At 45.0% G+C, this 18,886-nt stretch overlaps 1 protein-coding gene across 2 annotated transcripts in view; it reads right to left on the minus strand.

Annotated features, from left to right (window-relative positions):
• The window catches only part of LOC127620999 (dynamin-1-like protein), a 40,146-nt gene extending 22,770 nt beyond the window's left edge, over positions 1 to 17,376 (minus strand). Inside the window, exons 1-5 of one of the 2 annotated variants that reach the window (XM_052094401.1) lie at positions 17,212 to 17,376; positions 14,917 to 15,020; positions 12,320 to 12,461; positions 7,869 to 7,907; positions 7,378 to 7,415 (exon numbers count right to left, since the gene is read on the minus strand). In XM_052094401.1, coding sequence (XP_051950361.1) covers positions 7,378 to 7,415; positions 7,869 to 7,907; positions 12,320 to 12,461; positions 14,917 to 15,018 — 321 coding nt within the window. In that variant the 5' untranslated portion in view covers positions 15,019 to 15,020; positions 17,212 to 17,376. Of the gene's footprint in view, positions 1 to 7,377; positions 7,425 to 7,868; positions 7,908 to 12,319; positions 12,462 to 14,916; positions 15,021 to 17,211 lie in introns of both variants that reach the window. The other variant, XM_052094399.1, reaches the window with a different exon arrangement.
• Positions 17,377 to 18,886: the final 1,510 nt, after the last annotated feature.

Raw genomic sequence — 18,886 nt, forward strand, 5'->3', positions numbered from 1 at the left:
GCTGCCTGGTAGAGGGAGCTTTGGCTTGAGTGATCGTGTTTACGACTGCTGGTGGTAGGCCACTTAGATCTTCCACGTCCTGTCTGAGGGCCAGACGTGGAGGTTCCAGAGGTCTGAGCGCGTGTGCCAGATTGTGCCCCATCCCTGAGAAAGAAGGTCCATCTTTAGAGGAATCTGCCAGGGAGGTGCTGTCGCGAGGAGCATGAGGTACGAGAACCAAGTCTGGGTGGCCAGTATGGGGCCACGAGGGTGACTTGTTCATCGTCCTCCCTGACTTTGCACAGGGTCTGTGCAAGAAGGCACAATGTGGGAAATGCGCATTTGCGCAGCCCCCGGTGCCAGCTGTGTGCCATCGCATGTTTCACGAGGGGGGCTCCCGTCAGGGAATACCAGAGCAGGCAGTGGGAGGATTTCCGGGAAGCGAACAGGTCTACCTGTGCTTTGCCGAATCGACCCAAATCAGCTGGACCACCTGGGGGTGGAGTCTCCACTCTCCGCTGAGCGGTGCCTGCAGCGACAGCGCGTCCACTGTGGCATTGAGGTTGCCTGGGATATGAGTGGCCCGCAGTGACCTCAGCCGCTGATTACTCCAGAGGACGAGATGGTGGGCGAGTTGCGACATGCGACGAGAGTGTTCACCTCCGTGGCGATTTATATACGCTACTGTCGCTGTGTTGTCGGACCGGACCAACACATGCTTGCCCTGGATCAACGGCAATAGTCTCTGCAGGGTGAGTAGTATTGCCAGCAACTCTAGGCAGTTGATGTGTCAACCCAGTCGTGGTCCTGACCAGGAACCGACTGCTGCGTGCCCATTGCACACGGTGCCCCAGCCCAGTTTGGAGTCGTCTGTGGTGACCACGACATGTCTGGACACTTGCTGTAGGGGAACTCCTGCCTGTAGAAACACAAGGTCTGTCCAAGGGCTGAATACGTGGCAGCAGAACGGTGTGACTGCTGTCCCCCGGCAACCGGTTCTGATGAGTCGAGAGTACGCCTACATGGGACCACCTCCTCAGTCACTAACCTGCCCCCTGCCAGGTGTGCAGAGCAAGGTAAGTGCTTCGAGTCTTCTCTCAGCACTAGAGCCTCGGGACGCACTTTTGCCTCCCGACGCCATATTGCCTGCTTCGTCCCGCTTCGAAGCCCTGCTGGGTAAGTCAAAATCTATCGTCCCTTAGTGACCCTTGCACGGAGCTTGGACACGTGGCTTTCGCTTCCCAACCCGTAGCGCTGATTGGCCAGGACCATCCAACTCGGCTATGCAATCCAGTTCGCCAGGCCCCCGACCCCTTTCGCCGGCGACCACTTTACATCGGTGCACGGCAAAGACGCCAACACCCTGCGTGCGGAGATTGCAACCCTTCTACTCAAAGACATGATAGAGCCTGTCCCTCCAGCCGAGATGAAGAAGGGTTTCTACAGCCCTTACTTCGTACCCAAGAAAGGTGGCGGCCTACGACCAATCCTGGACAAACTAAAATGCTCATGCAAAGACACATCTTAACTTGCTTCCGGCATCAAGATTGGTTCGCAGTGGCAGACCTGAAGGACGCATACGTCCACATCTCTATCTTGCCTCGACACCGACCCTTTCTACGGTTCGCATTTAACGGCCAGGCGTATCAGTACAAGGTCCTCCACTTCGACTTTCAAACCCTGGACAGACCTCTGTTTTCTGCAGACAGGTGTCCCCTTACAAAAGGTGTCCCGAAGCGTTCTGGTCACCACAGATGCCTCCAAACAGGGTTGGGGCGCCGTGTGCAACGGGCACGCAGCCACTGGCTCCAAGAAAGGGCTCCCGCTGCGTTGGCACATCAACTGCCTAGAGCTGATGACTGTATTTCTTGCCCTAATGAGGTTCCTCCCGCTAATTTGGGGTAAGCATGTCTTGATCCGTTCAGACAGCACTGCAAGGGTAGCGTACATAAATTGGCAAGGCAGCATGCGCTCCCGTCACGTCACAACGCCATCTCCTCCTTTGGAGCCAGCAGCGACGCGGATCACTGCGTGTCACTCATATCCCAGGCAACCTCAACACGGCAGCGGACGCGCTGTCACGACAAGGTACACTCAGCAGAGAGTGGAGGCTTCACCCCCAGTCAGTCCAGCTGGGTTGTTTATGCCATACATTGGCCTATCACACCCAGGCCGTGCCTGCCCCCTCGCGGGTTCGAGCACACTCAACGAGAATTGTGGCATCCTCATGGGCACTGGCCAACGGCACCTCCATAGCAGACATATGCAGAGCAGCGGGTTGGGCAACACTCAATACCTTCACAAGGTTTTACAATTTCAGGGTTGAGTTGGTTTCATCCCGTGTTCTCTCAGGTCCGAGCCAGTAGAGCTCGGTAACGCGGAAACAACAGACCTGCTCCAGCAGCACATGTACACGGTTCAGCGCATGGCGTGATTAAATATGGACCCCTAGTGTCGCTTCTTCGACACAACGTCAAAGTGAGCAACAGATGGGGAACATCTAGGTTACTATTGTAACCTCCGTTCCCTGATGGGGGGAACAAGACACTGTGTCCTCCCGGCCACGAGCCACTGTTATGGCCGAACCTCATTCTGGGCTCCTCAGGGCAAAAACCTGAATGGACAAACTAATTTCCCTCCCTTTATACCCGTATGTCCTCCAACAGGGTACGGAGGTTACAATAGTAACCTAGACCTTTTATGTCGTGTCCAATTAAAGTCTTGTTGAATATGCTTCCGGTTCCCCTTCTGTCGCTCTCTCCACGTTGTGTCAGAGAAGCGACACTAGGGGTCTCTCTTGAGCGCCGATATTCACCTCTGAACTATGAAAAAAGGCCAATGAGAGTTGGCAGCCAGTATTTGCATGTCCCGCCCCCGGATATACGGGTATTTAAGCAGCGCAAAAACGGGAGTTCATTCAGAAAATTTCATCTGAGCCGATGGTCGTGTTTGCAGACTGCTGCGTTTTACACACCGAGTTCCTGCTATCCTCTGCTGCATGCTGTTGGATTCTACGGCGCACAACAGGGGCTTTCTCCTGTTTGCACGGCTGTGCACTTCCTGCCCCTGAGCGCATCGACAGTTGCAGATAAGAAAGATCTCTCACGAGTTCTTTCATTCATAAAAGAGTGATTTTATTTAAAAGAGTAATTTCCTCTAAAAGAGCAAAAAACACAGCGGCGTTGAACATCCTTTTAAGGACGCATCTTTATAAAGATGCCTTTCCACCCCTGTGTTGTTCCTGGATGCGGTAGAGTACTCTCCGCTTCCGAAGGGTGATCACACTGAGGCTGCGTTTGTGGATGGTTCATGTTCTCATTGCGAGAATATGACCATGACAACGTTGCGGTCGCGGCTTGCTTACAACTGTAAGCAAGCCACTCCAGCCGCCCCCCGCGTCGCTCCTTCTTCCCACGGGATTGAGGACGATGCGGCTGGCGATGGAGGCGATTCGGGGATGGCAGCGGGTGCAGCTCCGCCGGGTACGCCCCCTCGGACCACCCGCGCCCCGGCACGCTCGTTGACTCCCGTCCCCGCTCGAGGTGGCGGCGACTCGCCTCACAGCCAGTCTGCCTACCCTCTTGCGATGGAAGCAGATGAGTTCGCCGCGACATCAGAGGGCGTGGGCTCTGATGCTGAGGGCTCCTCTGGGCTGCCGCCTTCGGGCTTGCACGCCTAGGAGGAAGCCGACGCACAGATGTCCGATATGCTTTCCCGGGCAGCCAACAGCGTGGGCCTGGATTGGAACCCTCCATCCTCCCCACAGCCATCACGGCTGGACGATTGGTTCTTGGGTGTGGGGCGCCGCTCACAGCCTCGCCCCCCCCGGTTCCTTTCTTCCCGGAGGTGCATGATGAGCTGACGTCTTCGTGGAGAGCACCCCTCTCCACTCGTCGCACCATTACCTGCTCATCCGCCCTCACCACCCTCGACGGCGGAGCGCGCCACGGGTACACGGAGATCCCCCAGGTGGATAGAGCTGTTGCGCTCCACTTATGTCCCGGAAGCACTACCACCTGGCGGGGCCGCCCTGTACTCCCTTCCCGGTCCTGTAGAGCAACATCCTCGCTCACCGCGAAGGCCTACAGCGCTACCGGACGCGCCGCTTCCGCCCTGCATGCCATGGCTCTCCTGCAGGTCCACCAAGCCAAGGCACTACGCAACATGCACGGGGGTGGCCCTGATCCCGACACGCTGCAGGAACTGCGCTCAGCGACCGACCTCGCCCTGAGAGCGACGAAGGTCACAGCGCAGGCACTCGGGCAGGCGATGGCCACTCTGGTGGTCCAGGAACGTCAGCAATGGCTGGACTTGGTTGAGATGCGTGAAGCTGACAAGACTCGCTTCCTCAACGCCCCTGTCTCCCAGTTCGGCCTCTTCGGCGACACCGTTGAGGACTTTGCTCAGCAGTTCTCCTTGGTGAAGAAGCAGACGGAGGCCATTTCGCACATCATGCCGCGCCCAGGCACCACCTGCTTGCCGAGGGCGTCCTCCCGCGGCCAGAAGACCTTCTGCTCCGCCCCAACCTGGGCCCAGCTCTCAGCCCCGGCGTCGAGCAAACCGCAGGAAGCGTACGCCCCCTGCCTCACGGACCCCTTCGAGGACCCGGAAGGCTCCCAAGCGTCCCTGAGACAGCGGACCCAGAGGACGAGAAGTTAGCTCCGGAGGTGGTAAGACCACTCCGTCCCCCGGTGGAGGGCCGGGAGGAGAATCTTTTGTTTTTTCATTTGCCCCAAATTCTCAATAAAAGAGCTATTTCCTTTACCTCTGGGTCACATAGCCCGCAAATGCCATTCTCACGGCACTTTGCTTTCAGGCCTCAACAGTATCGGCGCCCAGGATGCGGTGCTTCCGCCCTCAGCCCCATGACTGTTCCCCGGCCGGCCGGTTCAGACGAGTCCAGAGGACGCCAGCATCAGACCTCCTCCTCAGTCACGAACCCGCCCCCTGCCGGGTGCGCGGAGTAAGTGCTTTGAGTTTATTCTCAGCACCAGAGCCTCCCGACGCCGCGTTACCTGTTCCGCACCGCTGCGAAGCCCCGCCGGGTACGTCCAAAATACTCGTCCCCTTGGTGTCCCTAGCACGGAGCTTAGAGGCATGGCTTTCACTGCCCAGCTCGTCACGGTGGCTGCACCGGACCATCTGACTCGGTTACGCAATTCAGTTTGCCAGGTCTCCGCCCCCCTTCGTGGGCGCTCGTTCCTCCGCAGTGCACGGCGAACATGCCCACTCCCTGCGCGAGGAAATCACCTCACTTCTAATCAAGGACGCAATAGAGCATGTCCCTCCGACCGAAACGAAGAAGGGTTTCTACAGCCTTCGGCCTGTCTCTGTCCCCTCGCGTCTTCACGAAGGTCGCAGAGGCGGCTCTTGCCCCGCTATGAGGAGCGGGCATATGCATACTCAATTACCTCGACGATTGGCTCATTTTGGCCTCCTCGCAGGAATAACTATGCGCACACAGAGACCAGGTGCTCGAGCACCTCGGCCGTTTAGGGTTTCAGGTCAACTGGGAAAAGAGCAAGCTCACCCCGGTCCAGAGCATCTCTTTTCTCGGTTTGGAGTTAGACTCAGTCTCAATGACAGCACGTCTCTCCAACGAGCGTGCTCAGTCAGTGCTGGAATGCCTCGCTTCTTTCTGTCTTGCTGCCCCAGGAGGAGGCAGACCCAGCCCTTTCACTGCTGTGTCCAGTACGTGCCTTACGTATTTACCTGGACCGCACACAGAGCACCAGACACTCTGAGCAGCTCTTCGTCTGCTTTGGGGGACAGCAGAAAGGGAATGCTGTCTCCAAGCAGAGACTCGCCCACTGGGTTGTCGACGCCATTTCCCTGGCTTATCACACCCAGGCCGTGCCCCCCCCTTTGCGGGTCCGAGCCCACTCCACCAGGAGTGTTGCGTCCTCGTGGGCACTGGCTAGGGGCATTGCCCTAGCAGACATTTGTAGAGCAGCGGGCTGGGCAACACCTAACACTTTTGCGAGATTCTATAATCTCCGAGTTGAGTCAGTATCGTCCCGTGTTCTCTCAGGTACCGAGCCCGTAGAACTCGGTGGCACGTCCACGATCTGACCGGGTGAATCGCTTGCACCCAGCGCCCTTCCCCCTAACCAGGGGAAACAGTGAGCCTTCTTTCCCAGGAGATCCCAGGTTTGGGACACTGATTGACTCCACCCTAGCCCTCGTGGGTCGCAGTTCTGCGGAGGAACTCGCCGACCCAAACCACTGCGGGTACCACTAGCTACCCTGTACTGGTATAGGTGCCCCACAGGTAAGGCCTCCTGTTCGGACTCCCCCGTGTGTAAAACCACGGTTCTGTCCCCTCACGAGAGTTGACTCCGTGTTTTCCTTAGGCAGTTACAGCTGCCTCGGGTGCCGTGCTGTATGCTTCCCCCCTCTGCGAGGCTGGATCTACCACCGCACTACTGTTCCGCATAAGACCTAAGTATAGGCCATGCGATGTATTTGCCACTCAAAATTTGCCTCCCCTCCCGGGTAGGTGTGGCCTCAGCAGGGTCTTCTCCGCCCTAATAAGGGCTAAGACCCCCTTCCCTCAATGCGTGTAAGGGCCCCGGCCGTAGTTGCTCTATGCGAGAAACATAGAGAGAAAAGAGGCCCAGCCAGGCTGGCCCGTTCCCATGTTGGCGGCCGTCACCTTGTTCCCCCCCCTCCAGGGTAACGATAAGGAATCCTGATGGCTTAAATGGGGCATTGGGGAAGGGTACGTGCAGCCTGATACAGTTGGTCGTTCTGCACATAGGAATACCTGCTCGCTCCTGTATCAGCGGATCACGTACACGGCTCAGCGCATGGCTCTTTTTAAGTGGACCCCTAGTGTCGCTTCTCTGACACAACGTGGAGAGAAGGGGAACGTCTAGGTTATGTATGTAACCTCCGTTCCCCGATGGAGGGAACGAGATGTTGTGTCTCCCCTGCCACGTCGCTGAGCCGAGCCCCTGTTGTGGCCGGACCATTTCCGGCTCCTCAGAAAAATCCTGAATGAACTCCCATATTTGCGCCGCTTAAATACCCGTATGTCCGGGGGCGGGACATGCAAATACTGGCTGCCAACTCTCATTGGCCTTTTTTCATAGTTCAGAGGTGAATATCGGCGCTCAAGAGAGACCCCTAGTGTCGCTTCTCTGACACAACGTCTCATTCCCTCCATCGGGGAACGGAGGTTACATATGTAACCTAGACGTTTCTGCTTCCCCCTTTTCAGAACGAACACACAATTGGAGTGGCAATTGGGCAATTGGAGTTTTGACTCAAAACCTTATATTTCCGAAGATACAGTCCTTGTGTCAACTTCCTCGCCCTGGGCTCCCTTATACAGTGGGGGATGTGGAATCTTTACTCAAATCATAATCTATAATCATGGTTATTCTGGTTGATTACCTGGTTTTTGCAGTGAAGGAAAGTGCCCCATTCTTCTGCTTTGATTCCTTATAGAAGAGTAACAGAATGAGGGAAAAAACAAATCAATATTAATGACAGCAAGCCCAGCAAACACTCACCAGAAACCCTCTTACCATAAAAGACCACAATGGAATAAAGTCTTTTTAGAGGCTTTGACTGCAAAGTGGACTGTCTTGAACAAATTGTAAAATCAATATTCTGCAGAAATATGTTACACAGTGGCCAGATACAATTGCACACAACTGAGAAAGTACAACGTAAATTAACATCCTTTTGCTCCACAGTCAAAGTCTCTCACTGTGGAGGAAACAGTGCAAGTAGGTTTCACAAACCAAAACATTACAGGTGGGAGAACAATCTAGGTTATGAAAAGTGAAATTTACAGAGTATGAAGATGAAATAGGTGCAGTGAGATGGACATAGATGAAGGCCAAGATTATGCGGATGAACATATGTTGAAAAACAGAGACCTGGATAGATGTTTTGAGAGTTTTGTTTAGCTCCATTTCCTGAGAAAGCAAAAAACAGCAGAGAGCATGTTAGGAAGAAACACAATGTGTTAGAACACATGCACAGAAAGACCAGAATTCGTTAAAGACATTGTTATAGTGGGGGGCCTGTGTAGCTCAGCGAGTATTGACGCTGACTACCACCCCTGGAGTCGCAAGTTCGAATCCAGGGCGTGCTGAGAGACTCCAGCCAGGTCTCTTAAGCAACCAAATTGGCCTGGTTGCTAAGGTGGGTAGAGTCATATGGGGTAACCTCCTCGTGGTCGCTATAATGTGGTTTGCTCTTGTTGGGGCACGTGGTGAGTTGTGCATGGAGGCCGCGGAGAATAGCGTGAAGCCTCCACATGCACTAGGTCTCCGCGGTAACATGCTCAACAAGCCACGTGATAAGATGCATGGATTGACGTCTCGGACACGAAGGCAACTGCGATTTGTCCTCCGACGCTAGTCACTACACCACCACGAGGACTTAGAGTGCATTGGAAATTGGGCATTCCAAATTGGGGGGAAAAGAGAAGATAAAAAAAGACATTGTTATAGTCAGCAGATATTAACCTGTTGATACGCAATCCCCCCGCATGCGGTAGTGACATCACTATGCTTACATTTAATATATAATTTACCGTCTATAAATTTAATTAATGTTAACAAATTATACATCTTTTCAAAGATCCAAGGGTTCAACATTGATATCCGATCTCTGTTTCACGATAGCAATGCTCCAGAAACAGCAATTTAGTTATTTGTGCCAGGAGAACAAATGAAAACATGCAATATCAAAACGGGACTTCATACCTTTATTATGAAAACACGAACACCAGATGAATCCAGTTCAACACACTAGTGTCAATTGTCCATGACAAACGTTCATTGAAAAACATCCAATAGCACTTTTTGTCCATAAAAGTGATAAATCTGAGAAATGTTGATATATTCTCCATTGTTTACATGAGATCTTGCCTGAACGATATACCCTTCATCATCGTTCTTCAACAAACTGCAATGTGAGCAGCATTCATGTTGTAAAACTGTATATGATCTTATATATTAGAGTCTCATAAACAAAATGAGCGTGTCTCCAAAGTCTATTTTTAAAAATGCGGCATAGTTTTATTCATAATAGTCAAGCAGTGCCGTCAGATTTTGTGTCGTCTTGAAAGGCGGAGCCTTAATTATACTCTGTACACTTCCAGTGATTTTACAGAGACAAAAGCTTGCAGGAACCTCATTTTTTGTTAAGATCATCTTCAAATTTGAAACATAACTTCTCTAGACTTGTGGCTCTGAGAACATTGTATTTCTGGGTTGTCTTGGCACTTTTATTATTGTTTTTTTAGATTATAAAACATGTTCAGCACAAAATATTTGTATTACTATAAACTTCAGCTTCTCTAACTAAAAAAACAACATATACTAATTCTGAAACTTGGAAAATAATGCCCAAAGTGTCTTCTTTCAAAAGATACTACAATAGGGGTCCAGTAAATACAACCATTTAAGTTCAGTTATGTCCTTTTCATGGTTTGTGCTCAAAAAGGGGGTGCCTGTAAATATATATATTTACAGCAATGCACTTACAATGTAAGTCTATGGGGCAAGGTATTCTGAAGGGCTAAAATGCAGAAACGTGAAGCTCATGCTTTTTTCAAGCCTGTGTTTTAAAAGGGATAGTTCACCCATCATCATCTCTCATCACTTACTCAACCACATGCCATCCCAGAAGATACTTTCTTCTGCAGAACACAAACATTTTTAGAATATTTCAGCTCTGTAGGTACTTACAATGGCCAGAACTTTGAAGCTCCAAAAATCACATAAAGGCAGCATAAAAGCAGTGTTTTTTTTAACCTATTTTACTTTTACTTTGCAAAATGTTTTTGCCAAAAAGAATAAAATAAATAAATCTCTGATACAGACCCTCTCGGTACTTGTTACTTGGATTAAAACAATTTAGTTTCATTATTTGCAAAAAGGGAGCAGAGAGCAGCGTATAAACAGAGCATGCGCTCAAACAGTATCAGACCAGCGAGGAACGCTGAATTAAACCAGAGACTAAACTTTGACTAAACACACTCCAAACACACAGATAAGATGCAATAATACCCTACGCATTATTTTGCTTGTTGCTGAATATTTAGTTAAATGCTGCCGTTCACTACTGTTTTCATTTCATTTATTTACATGGATGTGTTTACATTATTTACACACTGGTGTATCTTTTCAAATACAGTTTAACACTGACAGTTTTATATTTTTAATAAAGATAATACTTCAGTGTAGTTCTATTGTTAATTAAGCCATTTTGTTAATAACTTGTAGTGTAGTTACTCTTTAAAAAAGTACATATGTTACATTTATACTTAATAAATGTATTGATACTCTAGCTTCTTTTCTGAATAAAAGATCTGTTCTTATCCACCTGTCACTGAGCTTTACTTAATGTATACTGAACAATTGTATTTTTTTTGTAAAGGGACAGTACAAGAACATAATTTCAGAGGTAAAACAGAGATTATAGCACATGCTAATTTGCATCTCAGGACCCTAGATAGGAATAAATAAATAAATAAATAACACCAAACAAAATTAAAAATATTATTTGAAAATTGAAGAGAAAATATAAAAAGTAAATATTTATCGTATCCAATATTACCTACATGAAACTAAATTTTATGGCTTTATAAATAACAACATGAATGGATCGCATTTTATAAAATGAATGGATTTGAGTACTTTTACTTTTTTGATACTTAAGTATTTTTAAAAACAGGTATTTTTAATTTTTACTTAAGAAGTATATTAATTGATGACTTTTACTTAAGTAATACATTTGTGTGGTATGTGTACTTTCACTTAAATATGGAAATTGAGTAATTTTCCACCACAGCATAAACGTAATCAGTACAACTCCAGTGGTTAAATCCATGTCTTCAGAAGTGATATGATAAGTGTGGGTGAGAAACAGATCAATATTTAAGTCCTTATTTACTATAAATCTCCACTTTTACTTTCACATTATTCTTCTTTGGCTTTTGGCAACTCACATTCTTTGTGCATATCGCCACCTATAAAAAAGTACATAAATATTGATCTTTTTCTCAACCACATCTATCATATCACTTCTGAAGACATGGAATTAACCACTGGAGTCATATTGATGATGTTTATGTTTCCTTGATGTGCTTTTTGGACCTCCATTTACATACATTATATGGACCTACAGAGCTGAAATATTTTTCAAAAATTATATTTTTTTATTCAGCAGAAGAAAGAGTAAAACACATCTGGGATGGCATGAGGGTGAGTAAATGATGAGAGAATTTAAATTTTTGGGGTGAACTATCCGTTTAATCCTCCTGAACACAAATGCATGTTAATTAAAAGTTGTCTAAATCGTCCTTTTAGTGGTGAAACACAATGTGTGGATTTTTCTCTACGTAAACAGTCCTTTTCTGTTGTCCTTGCGCATGTTATACACTGTAAACACTAAAGTTTTCATTACTGGAAAAATCAAGTTGTCTTTATTAAACAGTACTTCAAATGTCAAGTTTTGGGCTCATAATTTAAATATCTATGTTCCTTGAACTTATTTTTCTTAAAAATCCAGACTCAAGATTTTAAGTGTTAACTCAAACTATGGAGTACAAAACATAAGGCTATGGGGAATACCCAAAATGCCTTGCGTTTGAGTTATTTAATTATGTTTCATTGGTCAAAGGGAACATATGGGCGCATTTAAATATTTGCTATTAAGAATTCATAGAAGTTTTAGTAGTATAATTGCTATTGTTTTGTTGCAAATAGTTGATTCGTGTGATGTCAACATTAGGTCGATCCATGTCCCCTTTGGTAAAGTTGGACCATTAACACTATCTCAGTTATCCTTATGCATGTGCATTTGAAGTACAGTACAGGTGTCTATGCATTTCTGTGGAGCAATAAGTTTATTTCACGATTGACCTAGAATCAGTTATACTCATTATTTAAGCAGTGACCTAAATTTGAGTCCATTCAATTTAAACTATTAAGTAGAAACAACAACTTTTAAAATCTGAGTTAAGTCTACTTGCATTACTTACTTACATTCCTTTAGGTTTGAACATGTAAACAATCTATTTCAATGCACGCCAGAAGCATTTTATTCTCATGTGAGCAAATCTTATTTCAAAAGTTCTACATTTTTGGGGAGGTATGTTAATACGATTTTATCAAATATGTTCGAACCTCTCTGGCTGTTTCTCAAAACCTAATGAGCCAACCTACAGTAGACCGCATTTTTCGGCATCATAGGCACATTCAAATGTTGTCTAGGTAGGCAGCTGAAAAAGACATATCCTCTATGTCTTCACTCAAATGAATATACATATGAAAAACTCATAAAGCCCTTGTGAAATAAAAATAGAGGCAGGTACCATTTTCTTGTTTGCGTCTCTCCTCCAGAGTGGGCACGTTCACTAGCTGTAGCACTAGAGGGCGCCGTGTGACTATTCCTGAACCCCGAGGCAGGAAGTCTCGTCCAACCAAGCTCTCCAACACTGAACTCTTTCCACTGCTCTGTAGATTCATTGGAAGAGAGAAACAGAGCACATTTTTATTTTTTTTCCAGAGGGAAATTGATTATTAAATACAACCAAAGCCTTTCTAGCAAGTCAGTCCACTGGCGGCAATCATTGAGGAAAGCTGTTTCCAGTTATGAAAGTGCAGATCCTATCTGCTTGAATGGGGAATCTTGAAAATCCACTAATACAAAACGGTTGGTCAAGATCAAAGAACATATTTCAGAAGGGGGCCTGGGTAGCTCAGCGTGTATTGATGCTGACTATCACCCCTGGAGTCTCGAGTTCGAATCCAAGGTGTGCTGAGTGATTCCAGCCAGGTCTCCTAAGGAACCAAATTGGCCTGGTTGCTAGGGAGAGTGGAGTCACATGGGGTACTGTGGTATAATGTGGTTCTCGCTCTCGGTGGTGCGCGTGGTGAGTTGTGCGTGGATGCCGCGGAGACTAGCGTGAAGCCCCAAAACACGCTATAGCCACATGATAAGATGCGCGGATCGATGGCCTCAGATGCGGAGGCAACTGAGATTCATCCTCTGCCACCCGGATTGAGGCGAGTCACTATGCCACCACGAGGACTTAAGAGCGCATTGGGAATTAGGCATTCCAAATTGGGGAGAAAAAGAAGCAAATAAGGAAAATAACATATTTGAAATCAGCAGGAAAATCTGACAGCACTGGAATCAAAAATTGTGCTTCTTTTAGTTTTTACGCATAAACAAATGCAATTATCCCGCTTGTATAGCTTGTATAGCTAATGTGCATGCATGTTCTCGAGTTGATTGACAGGCGATGTCTGTATCTAAAAGGTGATTAGCCCTTTTACCTATAAGGCGGGAACTTTTTTCTGCACCTGTTGACCTTTAGGGTTAGGGTTAGTTCCAATTTCTCCCATTCATTTTAATAGAAGTGGCCCATCTCTGCTAAATAGTCTCAGATACAACTTCTAAACCTTTGAAGACCTACTGTGAGCTCTGAGGTTGTTTTTTTAGCGTGCATGCAAAAGTCCTGGTGAAGAACTACAATTTCCATGATCCTGAGAAGGTAATTTCATCAATCAGAGAACCACTTCCATGACATAAAGAGATTGACGCATACCAACACCCTCAAACTATTTATATGTTTGTAAATATATCAATATTTTGCAATAAAATTTAATTATATTGTTTCTACACTTCACCAATAGATTTATATTTTTCCATCCATCAATCCATCTTCAACCACTTATCCGAAGTCGGGTCGCGGGGGCAGCAGCTCCAGCAGGGGGCCCCAAACTTCCCTATCCTGAGCAACATTAACCAGCTCTGACTGGGGGACCCCAAGGCGTTCCCAGGCCAGTGTGGAGATGTAATCTCTCCACCTAATCCTGGGTCTTCCCCGAGGCCTCCTCCCAGCTGGACGTGCCTGAAACACCTCCCTAGGGAGGTGGCCAGGGGGCATCCTTACCAGATGCCCAAACCACCTCAACTGACTCCTTTCGACGCAAAAGAGCAGCGGCTCTACTCCGAGCTCCTCACGGATGACTGAGCTCCTCACCCTATCTCTAAGGGAGAAGCCCGCCACCCTTCTGAGGAAGCCCATTTCGGCCGCTTGTACTCACGACCTAGTTCTTTCGGTCATGACCCAGCCTTCATGACCATAGGTGAGGGTAGGAACAAAAATTGACCGGTAGATCGAGAGCTTTGCCTTCCGGCTCAGCTCTCTTTTCGTGACAACGGTGCGATAGAGCGGGTGCAATACCGCCCCCGCTGCTCCGATTCTCCGGCCAACTTTTTCCATGATTTTTTATTTGATTACGTCACTCACGATGCTTCCAGGAATTATAGTTAATTCCCTCATGAAAGACGGTAAGTACACAGTCTTGTACCTTTGTCTTTTTGGCCGATAAATTAAGTTTATAATGTTTTTATTCACCTCAGAGCTGTTTGGTTTGGTTCATGGCTTAGAATTCTTTTATGAAAAATGTAAAGACTTATCTACAGAAACAATTAATGGGAAAAATACTTCCGGAAACAAAGACAGCTGAAAAAGTGGGCGGGCACTGTTGCGCTCTATTGATGTCAATAGTTGCTAATTTGAGAACTACAGCGAAGGGGATGATTTAAAATAAGTAACAACTTAAATTTCGGTCTTTTATTACAAAAAGCTATCAAATGTGTTAAGAACAGATAGAGTATAGTGCACACGTCATATGGACTGATTTTATGTCACTTTTATGGTGCTGTTTTGGAGCTTGACAACCTCAGTTCCTCTCAGTTTCATTATATAGAAAAGAGTGGCCGGGATATTCTTCACAAATTCACCTTACCCCTTAAGAGAGAAAAATGACACGAGGGTGATCATTTCCATTTTGGGTGAACTATTCCGTATCTGAAATAGCCTGTTGATGGTTTCGGTTTTAGAGCACTGCATACGGACCAATATTGAAACCTTTCACCTTTAGATAAATGACTGACCTGTGATCCTACGACTACGATCTGAGGAAGCTCGATGATCTCTGCACCAACTGTAAGGAAAACTTCCTGCAGTCTGTTAATGATCGGAATCAGAGTTTCCATCTCTGAAGAGAAGAATATGGTTATTCATTTTTGGTATTATTGTGTTCTGCACATGTATTGATAAAAACCACAACAGCATTAACACTTTAACAGTGCAATAAAACTAATGGTTAACTATAGATGCATTTGTAAATATGTATCAGTACATTTGTTCACATGGACCCTGGTAATCTGTTTGTGAATGGACTAGACGCTCAATCCGAATAAAAAGTCTCATGTAACTACATCAATCGGATTAAATTGGCCATATCCGATTAAAATTTCATTCGGATTATAAGGGCTTTTCTAATCCGTTTGAAAAGATACTTTTTGCCATGTTAAAACTTGATCAGATTTTTTGTAAAACTGGGACGATGTGTGTATGTTCAGTACTGACGCAGTAATGGCATCATGACGTTTCATGCTAAACGACACACTTTCATCACAACGGTATGAAACGGGCATACGGTATTTGTGACAATCAGCATAAAGAAGCAACAGAGTTGAATGGAGAACACCTGTGAAATTACATCAATAAAAGCATCCAAAAGTTGCATGCCAAGTGCCAGGAAAAGCGTGCACAGGTTTGAAGGCACCAGAAATGTTGCCAGATTTGACTTTCACGAACATTTAAATATATTGTCACTATATTACTAAATGTCGGTGATGATCCCGCCTGTATGAATGTAAGATCTGCTTTTAGCTCATACAGAGAACACAGAAAGCAACCGAGGCAAACAAACTTATGCAAATTATTAATTATTACTATTGTGTTTTGTTTATGTTGTCATGCATACATTGTCTCTTTTGTAGCGTTGTTAAAGTAATTTAAAAATCTCCAGCATTTTCCATACAAACCTGCTGTGTAAATATGACTATTTGTACATTGTATTCTGGTGGCATGAATACATTCTGTGATTCAAAATCTTATGTGTTGTTTAATGACTACCGTTAGTATACTGTATAGCCTACATATTAAATATATACTGTATAGTGATGTTATAGTGCTTTTATACAATGTGTTACAATCATCACACATCTTACAAGGTCATGGTATCATAAATGTAAGTGTTTATTTCCCTTCATCGCTGGTTGACATGGTGATTTTGGATCTGGTAAGTAAACAGCAGTATTCCTTTATTAACCCTTGTGCATCAGTTAAAAAAATGTAGGCCTAATAACTCAGAGGTCTTTAGAGGACAAAAATGTCAAAACACTGGCATAATAATATGATATATTAATATTATTTCCACTTTCAATTAGTTAATTTTTTTAACCAACATCAGTCCTGATCATAACTACCAAATATTCATAAATTTTCAGGATATTAACCCATTAAATGCCAGTTTTACACACACACAAATGTCTCATTACACACATAGAAAACACACTCTGACATCCATACCAACACACCCACACAATTTTAGCTGCATCTTTTATTCAGTTGGCCTGCAATGCTCTATAATACAGAAAATAGGAAAAAAGCATGTATTTGCTCCATAGGCTAAACATGAGAAAAGTGGTACCATAAGGTGGAACATATTACCCATTTTGAAGCCAGGGATCTGGAATGAAAGTATAATATCATATAATTCATGATTTTATGCTTTAATGATACTGGGATTAAATATTGCAGTTTTAATGGGTTTCAATGGGGACATTTTTGTGCTGAAGGTCCTGAGTGAAACTATTTTATGTACACAGTGTATTATAGAAGTAGTTTAGGAACTGATGTTGAAATATAAATATCTACCTTTGGTAAAATTCATGCCCTTGGCGTTAACAGCCAACTGTTAATTGAACTCTTGGATCAATTCAAAAGCGGTATATTTCAAAGCTGGGTGTTTATATTGTTACTGGAAAATTAGTAGATGGTATATTTGAACATTTTTAAATTTATATTTATTTTTATTATTATTTATGATGTATTGATTATTAAACCCACAAGCCGTCGCGCATAACATTATATACATAAACGCTATACATGTAAACAGTACGTTCGGAATCATCGATCGGAATGATTTCAATCCGATTAAAACACAAAGTGTCCATGCAAAAAGCAGCTATTAATTTGCAGTTTTATTTACACGATTGCACGATATCATCAGCCCTGCTGGGTGTGATGCTCAAAGCAGAACAAGGTAACATGAGAGAAAGGACCGGAGAAAAGATAAAATCATTAACACAACAGACTTCACATAATAAAATCCTCACCGAAGTGTGAAGCGTCGAACCTTCTGTATCTAAATTTCACTGTCACAGCGTTATACCGATCACTGTCATGATGGAAATGATTAAACTATACGTTCACTCAATGAAGGACCGTTTGAGGTTTCGCTTTTTTTGCGCCCTTACTCTAGGCTGTCAAACACAGCTCCAGCCTCTCCAACAACAGAGAGTATTTAGCAGAAGTCCAAGCACTTGTATTAAAATAAAAGGGAGAAATTAGAACGCCCAATCCATATTGGATGTATAAAAGGAAGTCCCGCCTTACAGGTAAAGGAGCCAATCATCTTTTAGATACAGACATCACCTGACAGTCATCTCAAAAACGCGCATGCGCATTTGCTGAGCCAGCCTTAACAATACGATTTTTTTTTAGCATTTTTTTAGTTGAAGAATCACAATTTATGATACAATTGTCGTCAAGTATTACTGCTAATGTGAATTATGTTCTTTGGTCGTTATTTTGAACAACATTTTGGAAGATTACGCTCTTTCCCTCTTCAAGTAGATGGGAGCACTAATTTTATGCCACTTGGATCCATAGAAAGCAGCTGCCCGGGGAGCGTTCCAAACATGGCCGCCGACTGGACCGACTTGCCTTGAAACAACTTTGACCTACGAGCAAATTGATTGGCTAATGTGTTATTGACGTTCTGTTTTGTTTTGAGCTGATTGGAAACAGAAACTGTCAATCACATTATGTCATGGCCACTTGACCACACCCCTTCCCAACATCAGGACCCCTCCAATATTTAATCAAAGAACTTCAACACCACATTAGTGTCTTAGATTTATTTCGTTCTTCAGGACATGCAAGAAGAAAAATCTTAATAAAATAGACCCTCTGAAAGTTACATCAAATGTAGAGTGTTAGAGGGAATATTTTGTAAATTCATAACCTTACAAATAATGTTTTGGAAGTAGTAAATGAGGTTAAGGAAGTAGTTAAGGTAGGCTATTGAAGAGTTGAGGTATTCAGGAAGTAAGCCTGGTTGTGAATGAGTCAGAATTCAGACACAAAAGATCAGCATGTAAATCACATGACAGAGGATGGGACGGAGGATCATAAGGCATAAAATATCACAGGAAGAGCCTCTCCCTGTCCTGCTTTTGTTGTTGTTCTTTTCTTGCCCAGTCATGTTTGAGTTGCATAACTTGTTTCAGTATGCATTAACTTTGTCAGATTAAAGTTGTGCCTGTATCCAAGCGTCCAACCACTTTTTTCCCCTTTTTTATATATATTTTTTATTTATGGGAAGTTGTTGTCATTTATCGACTGGCTTGTTCAAGAAGCGAAAAGAGATCAATAAAAAGTCAACTGTGCGGATATCATTTTCAATCATCTTCGCCATCTTGCAGGAGTCATATGAAAATGAGGGAGGGCTTCTTCCAGTTGTGCTCTGCGCTTGCTTTGGGAAGTCTGATTCATTTTTAGAGATTCGGTTCGTTCAAAGAGTTCGTTTCAATGAACATGTTCGTGATATGATTCACAGATTCGTTTTGGGCTTCACTCGAAAGTGTTCCCAGAAATACGTTTTACGTTTCCCTTTTTCGTAAAATATATTTTAGATAACAATTTTGTTGCGTGGTACCAACTTATCACCCACCACACTGGTTTAACACCAAAGTCTCCCTTAAAGTTGAGTCATAAACAAACGCGTTG

This window comes from Xyrauchen texanus, chromosome 27 (assembly GCF_025860055.1).
Source record: "Xyrauchen texanus isolate HMW12.3.18 chromosome 27, RBS_HiC_50CHRs, whole genome shotgun sequence".
Lineage (NCBI taxonomy): Eukaryota > Metazoa > Chordata > Actinopteri > Cypriniformes > Catostomidae > Xyrauchen > Xyrauchen texanus.